Source organism: Cavia porcellus, unplaced genomic scaffold (genome assembly GCF_034190915.1).
Source record: "Cavia porcellus strain 051 isolate PalLab524CR breed Dunkin Hartley unplaced genomic scaffold, mCavPor4.1 scaffold_13, whole genome shotgun sequence".
Taxonomy (NCBI): domain Eukaryota; kingdom Metazoa; phylum Chordata; class Mammalia; order Rodentia; family Caviidae; genus Cavia; species Cavia porcellus.
The window spans coordinates 5,748,464-5,765,127 of NW_026947496.1; the positions used below are offsets into that span (position 1 = coordinate 5,748,464).

At 38.8% G+C, this 16,664-nt stretch overlaps 1 protein-coding gene and 1 pseudogene across 1 annotated transcript; both read right to left on the reverse strand.

The window, feature by feature from the left end:
• Window positions 1-2,922: 2,922 nt before the first annotated feature.
• Window positions 2,923-3,210, reverse strand: Cavporv1r-ps711 (vomeronasal 1 receptor cavPorV1R-ps711 pseudogene; annotated as a pseudogene).
• Window positions 3,211-10,936: 7,726 nt separating this feature from the next.
• On the reverse strand, window positions 10,937-11,866 carry Cavporv1r651 (vomeronasal 1 receptor cavPorV1R651). Its single transcript, NM_001167429.1, is given in 1 exon segment — window positions 10,937-11,866. A coding segment is annotated over 1 exon segment (930 nt).
• Between the last annotated feature and the right edge of the window lie 4,798 nt (window positions 11,867-16,664).

Genomic DNA, 16,664 nt, shown 5'->3' on the forward strand with positions numbered 1-16,664 from the left:
CCTGTAGAACCAGTGGCCCTCTCTGCCTGCTTAGAACTCCGTAGTTCCAGATAAGCTGGGCTCCAGGGACACTATGTGCCCACCTGCTTGTTGGAAGCTCCACAGTTCTCCAAGCGCAGCTGGTATGGGGAGGTGGATGTAGATGCCTCAAACCCATTTATCCACTTCACTGCACCCAGAAGCCTGGAGGGTCCCGAACAGTCTGGGCTTTGTCAGAGTGCACTGAGCACTTACCACAGGCTGCGACGCCTCTGGAACCTGCGATGCTCTCCTGCTTGCTGAAATATCCACAGTCCTCCAGTCACACGGGGAGGCAGAATCAGGCGCCCCAAATCCACCCAGCCCTTCCTCTGCACACTGATGGTGAGGTGCAGGAGTCCCAAATAGGCTGTGCTCCAGGGATAGCATGTGCCTGCCTACTTGTTGGAAGCTCCACAGTTCTCCAAGCACAACCGGGATGGGGAGGCGGATGTAGATGCCTCAAACCCACTTATGCACTTCACTGTACCTGGAAGCCTGGAGGGTCCCGAAAAGTCTGGAATTTCTTAGTCTCTTTCAATTCAAGGAAACTAAGTTAAAAATAGCGGGATATATTATAGTAACTTTTTTGTTTTCCTATTTACCTGCTGTGAACCCCTGAATTGTTCTCCAAATCTTGTTCTGACTGATTTTATTAAATTCTGTTTTGTTTAATAGTATCAAACTTGAGGGTGTAGGCAACCACTTTGAAGGTAACCAGATATTCTATGATGCCCATTATGGTTTGACTATAATCTTCTTTGGAAGTCCTGTAAGGTCTCCAATGTGGGTTTTATTGGTCTTGTTCTGTACTGTTTAGTTCAATTCTTTTATACCAGCTGATATATGCAAGTCTTTTTAGGATAACAAAGAGGCATAATGGTAACCATTGTTGATCACCTAGTAATCTCTTTTTGCATTATATACTATGTCCATCTTCCTGTTCTAACTGACTCTGTTTTGCTTTTCACATTGGGTTTTTCTTTGTTCTGTTCTGTTTTGTTTTTCTTTTCCTCTTCAAAGAAAAAGTTATATGAACTGTGGGAGTAATGGAAACCAAAGTGTGTGATTGTTAGCCTAAAAATAAGAGGAACAAAAGTGATCTAAAGGATATAACTGCAAGTATATTTAAGTGTGTAGGATAGAAAACCATATTACTGAATTTTTGTTGGATCATTGAACAGAACTGTCTGCAATCTCACTGTATTAATGTCCACTTCGTATGCTTTAATTTTGTAATCTGGACAACTGTTTCTGAGATGACAATATGTTATCTATTAACTAGTGAATTCTTACTGTATATTTTTTCTCTTGAAAAATCTGTATTACTTGTAGCCTGTTACTGTTTTGTTTTGTTTTTCTCTTTAAATAAAAAAGAAGTTGCTCATTATTAATATGTTCTAGATCTTAGACATGTACTCTATGTCTATGAACTTATCAATGGGTCAACAAAATGATGTACTTGAACACAAAGAAGTACTAATGTGGCATAAAGAAGGATAAATGTGAAGCATTATTAGGCAAAATGATTCAACTTGAGAACAGAATGTAAAGAGAAATGAGTCAGACACATAAGTACAATTATTGCATGGTACTCCTTATGGTAGAGACAGAAGAGAGAGAACAAAGCAGAAGATAGATAAATGTAAAGTCAGAGAGCTTTTTTTCAGATTGGTGGATAAGAAACAGAAGGAAGGAGCAAGGAAGAGGATTGGAAAAATAACTTAGAGGAGGAAATGATGATGAAAATAGAGCTTTTGTAATTTCGAAGGTGAGTTGGAGGGAGAAAGAAGGTGATACGAGGGAAAGAAAGAAAAAGAAAAGTGGAATTGGGATGTAGTTTGCACATGGACCAGCATGCCACAATGAATGTAACCATTATGTACCATGATCATGTAACACTAAAGATAAGAAGGGAAAGGTTATACTGTAGCTTGTTAAAGAAGTAGCCTTTCTAATGTGACACTGGCTTTTCTGAATATAAGAACATACCATTTACCATTCACAGAGTCCTGATGAAAGCCTTTATCTAGTTTCTAGGTCAAATAACAAGACAAGGCATGTATTTTCTTAGTCTTTCATGGGTGTTTAACTAACAGACAATGACTATAAAAACCTGGAAGTGAAATGAAGACATTTGATTGTGAATAAGCTTTTATTGAACATATAAGGAATGAGAGATGCATGATTACTGGCAAAGAATTACTAAGTCCGGTCTGGAATTCTATGACTCAAACAAGCCCATTCTACACTCCTCTGGAGAAACAGAATCAAGTTGAGAAAACTTTAAATGATTCTAAAATTGTAAGCAGAGAACAAATGAAATTTTAAAGGTGTGTATCTAAAGCAGCTTCAAATCTAAAAGTATAAGAGGTCAAGAAACCCAGAATTTTAGGTCTTACCATGTGGCCAGTGTTCACATTAACTCTGCAACACAAACAGAAACATGATCTCTGAATGGGGCTGTGAAATCTACCCTGAGATATAAAGGGCAGGTGGCTGGAAACTTTCATACCAGTGCAGCGAACATTCAGGTTTCCATGGGACTCTACATAGCACAAAGGCCCAAAGATCCACTGACAGACACATCGCATGTGCACTTATGAAAAGTTAAAAAAGGAAGAGTTTGCTAGTGCCCTACAAGACACAAAAGATTATTTAAAGAGAAGAAAATTCTCAAACAACATTGGACATTGAACCAGAAAATGTGGCCCACAGGACAACCTCACTGCTCCCATTTCCTTAGAAAACACCTGCTAGCAGTGGTGTAGCAGCCACCCGGCAGCTCTGCAGAAACTACTGTGTATGCATACCTTGCATCTCCTTGTCTCTGCAGGTATGGAGTAATTTCCATTCCCACTGCATCATACATTAAATTCACGAAGGAAGAATGGGAAGAAGGTGCTACACAGACCTGGGCGGGAGCCTCCTCCTCCAGGAGTTCTGGGATGCATGGTGATGGCCTGGACCACCGTGAGGAGATCGCTGGTGCAGATAGAGAGGCCCTGGGAAAATGCACCATTTAGAGCAAAAATCCAACAGAATATGACATCTAGGAAGTTTCCAAGAGAAAAAAGCTGATATTGTCCTGGGCACAGATTTAGGAAAAAGCAGTGTGATACTTGTAAAGCAAGCATGTGTGAGAATAAGTTGTGAAGATTTGCTCTGGGTGCCTTCCTCAAAGTTGTACATATGAGTCAGAAAGAAGCAAGTAGGAAGACACAGTAGCTGTGTTGACAAGGTCGAAAAGCATCTCTTACTTCACAGCAGAAAATTGGCATCCAAATTTTCTTCTTCTGAAGAAAAGGTTCAGATCAGTCACTACATTGTCCTATTGTGCTGTTCTCATTGTTTTCCCCATCTATAAGCAAGTGCCACTTTCATGTGTTGTATTCAGAATCTTAAATTTCCCCTCTTTCTTTTTTTAGCTCCAACTTAATGAATGCAGTGTACTTGTTCCAATATTTACGTCTCACCTCTGTTCAAACTTAGAATGGTTGAATTGAACACAGAATTTCCTGGCAAAATTCTTCCCTGTGAGTTGTTGATTTAATTTTACCATTTATCCATGACCCAGTTCTAAATACCTGGGCCCTCTGATTCATGGTGCTGACCCTTCACCTGCCACTCCCGTTCCCATAAACCCTGTTGCATCAACTCTTTTTTTTTAATTTAAAGAGAGAAGAAAAAAAAGGACATAAAAAAACAATGCAGTAAAAGGGTATAAATAACACAGTATTTCTAGAAAAAAATATACAGTATGAAATCACCAGTCAACAGGCTACACATTATCTTCCCAGAAACAGTTGTCCATATCACTAAATTAAAGCATATAAAGTGAACATTCATACAGTGGAATTGGAGACAGTTCCGTTCAATGATCCAACAAAAGCTCAGTTATATGGTTTTCTGTCCTACACTCATGAACATACCTGCAGTAATATCCCTTAGTCCACCTTATTTTCCTCTCTTTTTTACAGTAACAATTAGACTTTTAGGGTTTTATTACTCTCACAGTTCTTATTACTTTTTTGAAGAGAATAAAATCAAATGTGACTAAGCAAAAGAGAGTCAGTTAGAACAAAAGGGTGGGCATAGCACGTGATGCAAAAATAGAATACCAGGTGATCAAAAGTGTTACCATTGTGCCTCTTGCTATTTTCAAATTGAGTTGTCTATATCATCAGGTATAATAGAATTGATCAAAACAATACGGAACAAAACCAATAAAATCTACACCGAGGACCTTACAGGACTTCAAAAAAAAAAAAGATGATAATCAATCCATATTGGGCATCATAGTATATCTTATTGCCTTCAAAGTGATTGCTTATATCCTCAAATTTGATACTATCCAACAAAATAAAATATATAATAATCAGACAGAACAAGATGGGGAGAGCAATACTGGCATTCAAGTCAGGTTAATAGGACAACAAAAAAGTTACTATAATATGTCCCATTATTCTTTAATTTAGTTTCCCTTCATTAAATAATGAGAGAAAATAGATTAATTTAAAAAATAGGTGGAAGATTGAGATAAGAGAGTATATTGTAATAGAACAATGCAGGGCAGAACCGAGCAATTCAAGCATCATTGTGTTTCACCACCAGATAATCTAACATAATAGTAGCCACCAAAGTGCCTCTTTCCTTAAATTATTTGAGTGTAACTTTGTGTGGTATAATATCAAGCGTTTCTAGACAGTGTGAAGCATTTCAAGAGAATGTAAGAATTACATTACAGGGTATTTAGAACCTGCTAATAGAAAACAAACAATGGTTTCTATATTATCTCTTTGCATATGAAGAGTTTTGTTTATACTATAGCATATAGTGAAATATAGTAAGATACAACATGTTAAAACCAGTGGAAACAGATGTACTACAGCTTGATGGGACTTTAAAACAAGATGATATTAAATCAGCACTAGATTTTATGTTGTGTTGCTTTCTTCAAAGTAGCTATTCGTGCTATCATAGATACTAAAATCGAACAACCCAGGTTAAAATCATTGTGGTTAACGAGTGAAAACATTATGTGGCTTCAAATCAATATGATTGGGAATCATGATTACCACATACATCTATGTATTGTTATCATTTCTTACACAAGGGAAACTATTTGGTATTTATACATGTGAGTTTGATTTATTTCACTTATGAGGATGGTCTCAAGCTGCGTCCATTTATTTATAAATGTCTCAATGCGGTCGTTCTTTATAGCTGAGTAGTACTCCATTGTATAAAAATACTACAACTTTTTTATCCCCTTCTTCAGTGGATGGACATTTAGGTTGTTTCCAAGATTTGGCTATTCCAAATTGTGCTGCTATAAACATGGGTGCACATATATCACTGTGGTATGATGCTTTCAGTTCTTCTGGGAATATGCCTAGAAGTGGTATAGCTGGGTCATGTGGGGCCTCCAGTCCTAGTTTTCTGAGAAATCTCTAAACTGACCTCCACAATGGTTGCACTAGTCTACACTCCCACCAACAGTGCAGGAGAGTTGCTTTTTCTCCACAGCCTCTCCAGAATTTGTTGTTGTTGGTTTTCTTGATCCTGGCCATTCTTTCAGGAGTGAGATGAAATCTCAGTGTGGTTTTGATTTGCATTTCTCTAATGACCAATGATGATGAACATTTTTTCATATATTTATTTGCCATTTGTATTTCTTCATCTGAGAATTGTTTATTCATCTCAGATGTGTGGCATCGACTCTTAACACATCTTCTGTTGTGTCTTGGTTTCATTTCCACTTTTACTCTTATTTTATTGTATATTGCATTACCTCTCTCTCTTCTGAGCATGGTAATCTCCAGGGCAATGTTTTCTTTCAAGTGTTCTATGTTTATGGCCGATCCATCAAAATTCGTTTTTCAGTCACAAGCTGTTTGATTTTAATGCTCCCAAATATTCAGTTGTGTTTTCTGCTTCCTTAGTGTCAAGTCAAACTGTGTACGGTTTCCTATAGAGAGAACTATCTAAAGTGAATCCAGCCCGTGACAGCGGGAACAAGTTTCTTGCTGGAACCGTCTCATATGTCACCTGGTTCCTCTAGTAGTTTGTCCATCCTATCATCTCCATTCTTTTGCTGATTTTTCTTTTTAGAGAAAAGGAATTAACTTGGTTTGCATGTAAGACTTAAAATATAGGTATTATATGTAAGTAAGAAAGCTTATTTTTTTCAGGTTTTATTTTAACTTTAAAAATCAGAGAACAGAAAACCAGAGGTAGGCTGCCGGTGGAATATAGGTCGTGTGAATACATCGTGGTATGGTTCCTATGTGAGACAACAGAAAGTTCCGTGTATCTACTGAGTTACCTCAGGACCTTGAAAAGAAGCCTTCATGCCTCGTGGGAGAGTTGACCTTTATTAAGCAGGTGAGAGGCTTGGAAATACTGGGATGCTCTGTGGACTAATAAGATGAGGGCAGTTTCTAAATTAGGAATTCCAAATAACAGCAATAGGTAGCTATGCTCACAGGGCCTCACTGCTCACCAGAGGAGCACAGAGGGGTCTGCAGATCTGATTGACCAAGAATGGACAATGAGACTGCAGTGCACTCTGAAGCCTGCTTTACTTGGGAAGTTTTTCCACTTGCCTGATGATAGAGCTGGTTTTATCATCAGTCCAATCTGAAACTGAGTCAGTGCTGGATAAAAATTTCCCTCTTCCTATCTCAATTCCCCAACCCCATTTCTCACCTTGGGCTTATAACAAAGTAGAACAGTTTCTTTGGAGTGAATTAAACCAGGATCTTTAATCCAACCCTCAATGTTTACCTATGTTCTACTTCACTAAAACAACATTCTGTGATACTTCCCCTCTTCTTCCTATGAAATATTTAAAAATGATGATGACTTTCAGCTATGAAAAACTACATAAATCTAGGCTTGTAACCAAGTTTTATGCTACAGAGCCTCATGGCTTTAGGCATATTTTAAATTTCTTTTAAATTGTCCTTTGAAAATGAGTAGACTATCAAATCCATCACTTATTTAAAGAAAGTAGATTATTTAAAGTAGTAGAATAAATATCCAACAGCAGTAAATTAAGCTACCAGGTTTAATAACACACAGAGCGGTTTTAAGAAACAAATCTGGAATTCGACAGAAAACAGGCTTGAGGGTCTGACCCTTCAGTCTGCAGCTGTCCCTGGATGCTGTGCAGCTGGAAACCCTGATTGCTGGGATTTCAGGAGACTGATTCTTGCCAAGAGGCTGCACTGGCTGATGGGTCTCAGATTGGCTGCTTTTTTTCCATGTCTTAATGCCACAAGTAGATTTTAACTTTTCAGTAAGCAAGTGTGACATTGCATTGTCTCCCTGGTATGAGAGACGGAAAGAAGAAATAAGGAGCAGTACACTAGATATTGTGAAGTGGAAAAAATTTTTCAAAAAGGAATGAGGAACTATGAAGGGGAAAGGAAGAAAGGAAGGAAGAGAAAAGAAAAAAGGATAAAATGGAAACAAAGCTTTGGAAGGTGTGCATGTTGTGTCAGGGTCATCCTAGCAGGGGTAAGGCAAAGTCTCACTTTCATTTTCCTTTTCCCTGGTGATTGAACTCTTGTTCATGTGTTTATTCACTCTGTGCATGTCTTTTCTGGATATTAGATGTGTTTTAGGCTCACAATTTGCAAACAGTTCTCCGGCTCCATGGTCTTCCTTTCACCACAATGAGTATTACCTATGGGTGCAGAAGCTATTTAGCCTGGTTTTGTCCACTTGGGAATTTTTCCATGTTTTCCTGATTTTGAGGTAATTCCCAAAACCCAATTGAAAATTCTAAGGCAAAGGAGTGTGTTCCACATTGTATTTGGAGTTCTCTATAATTTCTAGTCTTCCATTTAAATCTTGAACTGATTTTGAGATGGGTACTGTGGCAGTGGTGTAAAAAAGGGTCTAGTTCAGTTCTCTTGCAGTTACCCACTTCATCTGTGGAAGAAATTGGTATGAATGGATCACCATCTTGTAGAAAGCTTGTTAGAGCTTTTCATGGATTGAGCAGGAAATCACACACTCCCGCCATTTTGCTTAGATTGCTAAATCTAGTAAAAGTCATCTAATCCAAAACTCACATGTGTGACAGGCTGACACTGTTCTCCAGGAACCAGGTGGCCATGGTGATGATAACAGGCAGTAGTCTGAATGGTGAGCTTCATAAATCCCTGGCTGTGAATACTAAGTCATGTCATCTGTAGAGACAGAGTAGCTGAGGAGTTCAGCATCTCTTTTGATCGGTATAGGCATGAAGGTCTAGGTCTACCATATACTTTTGACTCCTTATCCCTTGTCACCTAGAGTTCTTCAAATGATTCAGAATTTAATCCTGATAATGAATGTGGCTAGACAGCCAAAGTTGTGCAGTGACAGTCTCCCACTCTTCCAGAGGGACCCATGTCATTTCCTAAGGTGGGTGACTAGTGGGATTAGGGCAGTATAGACATTTCAGTGGTTTATGGACACCGTGTATGAACTGAGAGTGTATTCTACAGACACAACGTGTCACTGTGAATCACCTGGCAGAGGGGAAGTTAGTTAAACCTGGTTATCTGTGGAGTTCTTTCCTGAGTCCAGTACAGTATCTCTGTCTGTGTCTCTGTCGTTGTCACTGTCTCTGTATTTCTTTCCTTTCTGGCTCCTTTCTTTCCCTTCCTTCCTTCCTTCCTTCCTTCCTTCCTTCCTTCCTTCCTTCCTTCCTTCCTTCCTTCTTTTCCAGGGAATGAGCCCAGTTTACAGGCACTGAGCTCTATCCTTGGCCCTATTATATCTTTTACAACCAGGTGCCTCTGTGTTATAAAATTGTCTAGGCTAAATTTAAAATTACTATCCTCCTGCCTTAGCCACAGATACTGCTGGGATTACAGGTTTACACCACTACACTCAGCCAGCTCCAAGATTCCCCATGTGAAATTAACTATCACTCAGAAATTGTTGCTTTGCAGACCATAGACGCTTTGTGTTTACTTCAAATATTTTGTCTTTGATTTCATGTTTAGCATCCTGGATATGGTAAGATTTAAGAATTTCAAAGTTATTTCAGAGTTTCTCTTACTTATTGATGAAAATCTATACATAGATTTCCACTCCTCACAGCTAGCTGATGTGCTCTTAGCCTCTCTGTGTGTTCTACCCATCAGTCTTTATGGTTTCTGCTTCCTGTCGCCCGCTCCATTAGGTTTCTAACAATTTTATTTTGTGCTTCTCTACTTTTAAAAATTTTCTGCTCGTGATTTTGGATATGATGTCAACTGTCTTAATTTAATTGTAAGTTTTAGTGGGAAATGTGACATCACTTGTTTAGAGAAGCTGAACTTAAGATAAATCTCAACCAGGTAGCCCTAGAACCTTCCATTAGTTCTCTAGAAATTTTCCATTTGTGATGCTCAATCGTCTCTTCAGGTTGTAGCTCTCCAGTGGCATTCCTAATTTTATTTTTGGAATTTACATTTCTACCTTGGATCTTATGACCAATAATCATTTCAAGAATTGCTGGTTTTGTTCTTTACAGTAGACATTAGGAAGAGACTGCCAGAGGAAAACTATGAAACAGAGGTTGTTTCCTATAGTTGTATGAGAAAGATGCAATTCTAAAAATATTGGAGTGTGACATAATAATGTTAATTATTTGTGTAAAATCTGTGTAGACATGGTACAACCAATCATGACTAAACAGCACTCAGCCTGATCTACTAGAGAAGTAAGATCCAGACACATAAAAGGCCTGAAAGGGATCAGAAGAGAGAATCTTAACAATCCAACAGCTTCTCTCTAATTCAGTTGTAATATTTGCTAGTATGAATATGTGAAATCATGAAAATAGTATGACATAGTTGTAAAAGTGGGTTGAAAGAACATCTTGTTAACAAAGTTATGCATTTTTAGACATATGCATTTGTTCAAATTTAAGAAAATTAAAAATCAAATTCTTAATACAAAACAAAATTGACTATTGGTGCTGGATACCATAAAGACCTTCACAAATGATGTCTTGAAATAAACCACATTTAACATTAATATTTCATTAATATCCTTTAAAAAGTTAAAATGATTTGCATCTCAACTAATCTAGAAAAAATGAAATTCTACTACATCTTTAATTATATGCTTTCTCTGTAATGAGAAAACTAATCTTTTGATTACTTTCATTTGTAAAGCATCTCATAAAGTCATCACACTACAATTGAGTATAATATCGCATTCCATTTTCAGTACTGGTACTTATAGTATTTTGTGCTAATTACAGATAGAACCCAGATGATCTCAACACATAGTTTTGCAGTTCACACTTCACTTTCTTTTACAGGTTTAATGCACAATCCTCTCTCATACAGGCATCCATGGGTGTTTTAAGAAACAAGCAAAAGTCCAATTTTACAATATATTTATGATTGCTTTGAAAACAGTGCTGCAATCCATGTTTTTCATTCTGTGTGAACAAGTTTATCTTCAAGAGCATGTTGTTGAAGAAATTCTTGGATCAAAGTGTGAATATGGAAAGGAACATGATATCATTGCCTATATGACTTTTTCACTTGCACATAGTACAATTTGGCTGTTTTTAAATTATACTTATGCACATACATTGACTTAAGATAAACACATTCTCATGATATTTCCAAATCCAAGGCATCACACCATGATGGGCCCACCCCACCTCCCTCTTTCTTCCAGTGGCTTTGGGAGTGAAGGTGCCAACTCACAGGTTCCATGTGAGTTGCTTTATGCAAGGCTGAGGTCTGTGCAGTGAGTACACAGCTGAGGATCCAGTAACTTCTGTGTCAGCTCAGAACTCACGCCAGTGTCTTTCTACTAGAATATAACTGGACATTTTCCTCTTCTTACAGGGTATTTTTTATTACCCACAGCACAGTAAAACTTATAGTTACTTCAAACTTACCCAAGGAAAGGATCAAGGAATACGCAGCTTTTCAGTGCTTGCTGTGTTCCACAGAGCTCGCCTGAACTTGGTCAGGTGTACATCTCTGTGAATCAGTACAAATGGGCTGACAACAGCATAACCGAGGGTCACAAAATTCCAAGCATCTAATAAAATGAAATTATTCTCAAGGAAAGAATTAGTAAATACAGAAAAGACACAATCTGTCCAATAGAAGAAAACAAAGCAGAGCATCAGAAGGAGCACACTTCTAGAGGCCCTGACCTCGGGAGCAGCTTTGTGGAGTGACTTGGAGATCTGTAGGCAGAGAGCACGGTGGTGGTGCTTGCGGAGAAGAAAGACGATGTGACCACTGGCTGTGCCCATGGCAGCCAAAAACACGATGTCTCGTCCTACCATGGCCATGAGAAATATCCATTTCACTTTTGGGTTTTCTGGTTGAAAAAAACAGGGACTACGGTTCATGCTCCCTTTTGATGTATTCTTGTTTATACTTGTGATATAAAGGAGTAAGTTCATGCCTACTGAGGAATTGAGAATCCAAAAGAAAAGACACAAGGGAAGGAGGTGCCATGCAGACCTGGGCTGGAGCTTCCTCCACCCCGAGGTTCTGGGACTCATGGTGATGGCCTGGACCACCGTGAGGAGACCAGTGGTGCAGATGGAGAGGCCCCGGGCCACCCGCTGCGTATAAACAACAATCTTACACCCTGTGTCATCTAGGAAGTTCCTCACACCAAAAACTGCTAAGGTATCTGGCGCTCCCTTGGAAAGCAGAGTCATGGTATTTGTAACAGCCAAATGGATGAGAATGAGATGTATAGGTTTCATCTCACTGCCTGCAAATATGAGCATGTACTTCACAAAAACAAAGATATTCCCCATAGTGCCAACTCCAGTTAGCGCCACAGAGATTGCTCCCTTGACAATATTCGATCGCATTTCTAAACTAATAGGCAAAATGTATCCAGCACATGAATTGCTTTCTGAAGAAAGCTTCAGTAATAATGGCACATATATATCTGTAACACACAGTCTCACCACAATTTCCTGGCCTATGAGAGACTGCAGTTTTGTGCAAAAATGCAGATTCTGTTGAAAGGGCTCTGTACCTTTTGCTGCTCACTCCTGCAGGTTATTCCAGATGTATTCTAGTGCCGGTCTGGGGACTCGTATGCACAACTGCAAATTAATAAGCCAGGTTTTCTTTACCTCCAAAGTTGTAGAAGCTTTCTACCTGTTCAAATCTTTGTATACTCATTAACCATCAAAATAAACATGCCTTAATTGCATCCCAAATTTCCCCAAGCAGCATGGCTTCCTATGCTTGCATTTAATTTTATCATTTTCTCATGAATCGATTTCAAAAGACCACGGGTGGTGTGAAGTGACATGACTGAAACACTGCCATCATAATATCTGATGCCTGTGCTATGACCATGGAAACCACATTCATGCTAATTTAGCAGCTGCTGCTTCTGCGTTTTCTTTTTACAGTAAGTGCAATAACAGCAGTGCTGCTTTGATCTTTCTCAGCTAAAACTGCTGGTGTGTGTGTTTCAGACCTGGAGAGGATTTTATCTTTTTAAAACTAGAATCTGCAATGTCACTTTGTCACAGAGAAAATGATGTCCCACTGGGTCCTCTACTTCCTATAGAAAACTCAAGGAATCTGTTAGATTTCTTTGCACTGAAGTTCTCTGAGAACATAAAGTACACAGAAGTAGGTTCGACCACAGGATTGACTCCCGCTGGTGTGATTACTGAAGTGCACTAGTTTGTGTCTCATTTTTTTATTTAAAGAGACAGAAATAGTGAGAAGGTTACCAAACAGAGCTATAGGAAATTGACAATGGTTAATACGTTGTGTTTTGCCTTCCACATTGCTCAGATTCTCCAGATGAACACCACAGAGCACAGCAACCCCTCCCATCCCTTCTCTGTCAGCTATTGTTTTTGCCGTCAACATATAAGCAGAAAATTCTTCTCTACATCAGAGTAGCATAGAAACAGGACAATGTGCTCCCTGTCTAGCACAGAATGAAATAGGATACAAGTTGTGCCTAGCTCAGCAGAACTCACTAGCAAGTCTAAAATAAGAACTGATCAAGTGTTCAGTTAGAGACTGGAATTTGTTAAAAACCGTTATTATTAATGCATCCGTTATTATTAATGCATCCAAACATCCTGAAGGCCTTTTAATGCTTTCCTGTTTTTTTCTGTGTCTTTGGTCCAGGGCTCCCTACTTTCACCAGCTACCTCCTACTTTCCTCAAACTGCAAAGCTCTGAGTCACAACAACCCCAGATGACACACACTCAGCAGTGGCATCTTATTCTCTCTGACTGTTGTCAAAACATCAGAGGAGAAAGAAGTGAATTCTCAGCATGACATGGGAAATATTTTTTAAATACGATATTTTAAAACATGCATTGCTTTAACATACTTACGTGATGTCAAATTTGATTAAACTAATTACACTTCAGGAAGGTTAGAGCATTTATGTCAGGTTCAATTTTCATGAGTAAAACAGTAAAATTAAGGCACTTTGTTTCATAGCACTAGGATAAAATTAAAGTGAATTATTTCCTGCTATTAAAAGTCGTAAACTAGGAGCTCCATGGTTGCAAGTCTCTAAAAATCAACTGTAATTTTCATTCTTAGTAATCATTAGGTGTTCCCCTATTGAACATATGTATAATAAACTAAGTTGATATGAACATATATTATGTGTTAGCATAAGGAGACTTATACCTACATGCAGAGGTTAAAATACACAGTAGAGCATTAAAGGAGAATACAGCATGGTGAAGAGTCACAGAGTTAGCCCATATTGAAGAACAGTATCGCACCAAACATGAAACATCCTCAATTCATAAACGACTGTGATGCCGACAGAGTCCTAGTGCAATGGAAGTCTGACAAAGAAAAAAACAATTTTTCATAGAAACTCAAAAGGTTCTACAACTTTATGATTGCTCACATCACTCAAGGAGGAAACATTATGCCAAGCCAACACACCAGCACCCTGGTACTGTCAGAGCCAGGGACAGGAATGGCTCGATATGTCTGCTGTAGTGATTTCTGGACCTGCTGTCCACTTTTTACCTGAGATGCTGGTATTTTAAAGACCTCAGGACGAGTGAGGGTCCTAAGGCTCACAGATCTTCTGAACAACTCGCTCAGGCAAAGAAAGATAAGCTCGAGGCTTCTGAGAGAACATCTGAAGACAATTTGGTGTGAGAAAACACATCTTGTGAGGGCTACTCACCTTTCAAAGTGTGGTGTAGTCAGTTCTGTGATGAGTCTGCCTTGGAGGCGTTTCTGCAGTCCCTGTTTTGTAAGGTGAGGCTCCTGTCATATTTATATGTTCAGGTTTGTTGAGCTCTTGGCTATCATAAGTTCACTCCTGGAGTTTATTTTCACTACTGTCACCTTGTCGGGAGAAGAAAAATCCTCTGCAGAATCCTAGTCCCTTGTGTACAACTTTCTCTCTACTTCTGCAATTACACCAATGTTTAGTTCAGAAGTTTTCTGAGGCTCAGTTGGGCCTTAGTTATTTTAAGAGAAGATTGCACAGTGACACAGTAAAGATCCAGTCATCAAATCCTCCCCTCAGTTCCTAAGGTTCCAAACTATGAGGAAGAGTGGGGAGCAGTTTCTCAATCATGGAATGAATTGCTTTCTTCTCCTTCTCAAGGAGGTTAACGGTGACGATCACTCTGCTTTCTGAGCACATCCCAGCCATGCACATGGGCAGGGTCAGGTCATCCTGCTTTTTTTTTCTTTGATAACAGAGATGGATCTCATGACCATGTGCATGCAAGGCAGGCACTTACGTGGCTGAGCTAAATCACCAGCCAAGTCCTCCTGCTTCACCAGCCTATGAGCATTGGCCATTTGTGGTCTCTGCCACAGACGCAGTACTTTCCCATCCCCATGAATGTTCCATGGAAAAAGGAATCCCAAACCCAGGGAGACTCCTGCTTTCAGTCAATCACACTTGTCCTACACTCCCTCAGCCTGCACCTGTGTGTGTGTACCTCCAGGGGTGAAAATTGTTGCTGCATGAATGAAAGAATAGCCTATGATATAATAGCATTTGCATCTCCTATTTTCAAAAAAGGAATCAAACCAGAATTACGTGAAAACTGTCAAAACATATAATAAGCCAAATGAAAATATAATATGAAATATTCCTCTGGGACAAAAAATCTAATTTAGTTTTTCTTCACTTTTGTGCATTTTTGTAGATATTGGGCATTTAAAAATGATTTCTAGACCCCTTTGATGTATAGACATTTCCGCATGCTAATTTGCCTTTCAATTTTACACCCCAAGAAGCCTCCTCAAGGGCCTGGAAATCTTAAAAATGTCCTGATGCAGGAGCAACTTCCCCTTCTCCAACTTTCAATTGAAATCATGGATTTCAGTTCCGTGGGTGTCTGGTTCTGATTTGCAAACATTTCTCTCGCATCTCATTAAGAGCACTTTGCTTATTTACTTTCTGATAAGTGTACTGTATGTTGAAGTGCATCACATTTCATTTAACTGTTCAAGTGTGGAGGGGCCCTAGGCTCGTTTCATGGCCTGGTTATTATGGACTGCACCACAGTGAACCTGGCTCTCCAGCATCTGTGTCCTGACTCATTCTTACAGGTTTACCTGAGGGGAGGCGTAACAGGAACAAAGGGCAGATCCTAACAGAATTCTACATTCAGTCTAATAATTTACATCTGCTTTTTCCATACCTCAATTGATGAGACTTTGAGTTGTTTCTAAGATTTCCCTAATGTAAACTGATATTGTAAACATGGATGCGCCTGTATTGCTGTGGTATGATCTTTCTAATTCTTCCAGGAAGGTACCCAGTAGTAGAATAGGATCTCTAATCCTTGTTTTCTGAGAAATCTCCAGCCTCAACCAGTGTATTATAATGGAGAAGGGTTTCCTTTTTCCCATAGCCCCATCAGCATTTCTAATTGTTTCATTTCTTGATTGCAGCCATTGTTTTTGGAAATATGAAATCTCACCATTGTTTTCATTTTCATCTCTGTGATAACCAATGATGCTGAATATTTTTATATGTTTCTTTCTTATCCATTTGTGTTTCTTCATCTAAAAATCTGTATTCATCCCAGATGTCCATGTTTGGACTGATTCTTTATTTTGGGGGGAGATTCCTGATGATATTTTTCAGTTCATTATATTTTCCAGATAGAAGTTCTTTGCCTGAAGGACAACTAGCTAGCATTTTTTCCACACTGTGGAGTATCTTTTCACCCTATTGGTGATCTCTTTTGTTGTTTAAAAGTTTTTTTTCATAAGATCAGATTTCATTTCTTAATCTTTTGTAGAATCTCCTGTGTGATCAGGGTTTTGTCCATGAAATCTTAGCCTGCATGCATGCCCTCAAGGGTTGTGCCTATTTTCTCTTCTTGCTGCTTTAAATTTTTGTTTTAATATGTAAGTCTTTGATGTGTTTTTCATTTTTGTTTAGTTTATGGTGATAGGCTTGGATCTAGGCTTAGTGTTTGGCAGTTTGAAATCCAGAATTTCCAGCATCGTTTATTATGGAAACTTTCCCATTCCAATGAAAATGTTTGACTCCTTGTCAAAGATAGATTGACTGAATGTACTTGGAGTCATTTCTGCACCTTCTAATCTGCTCCATGTTACATGGATACTCAGATATGTTTTGGGGTTTTTCTGTTACTTTTGCTGTTATTGCTTTTCTTTCT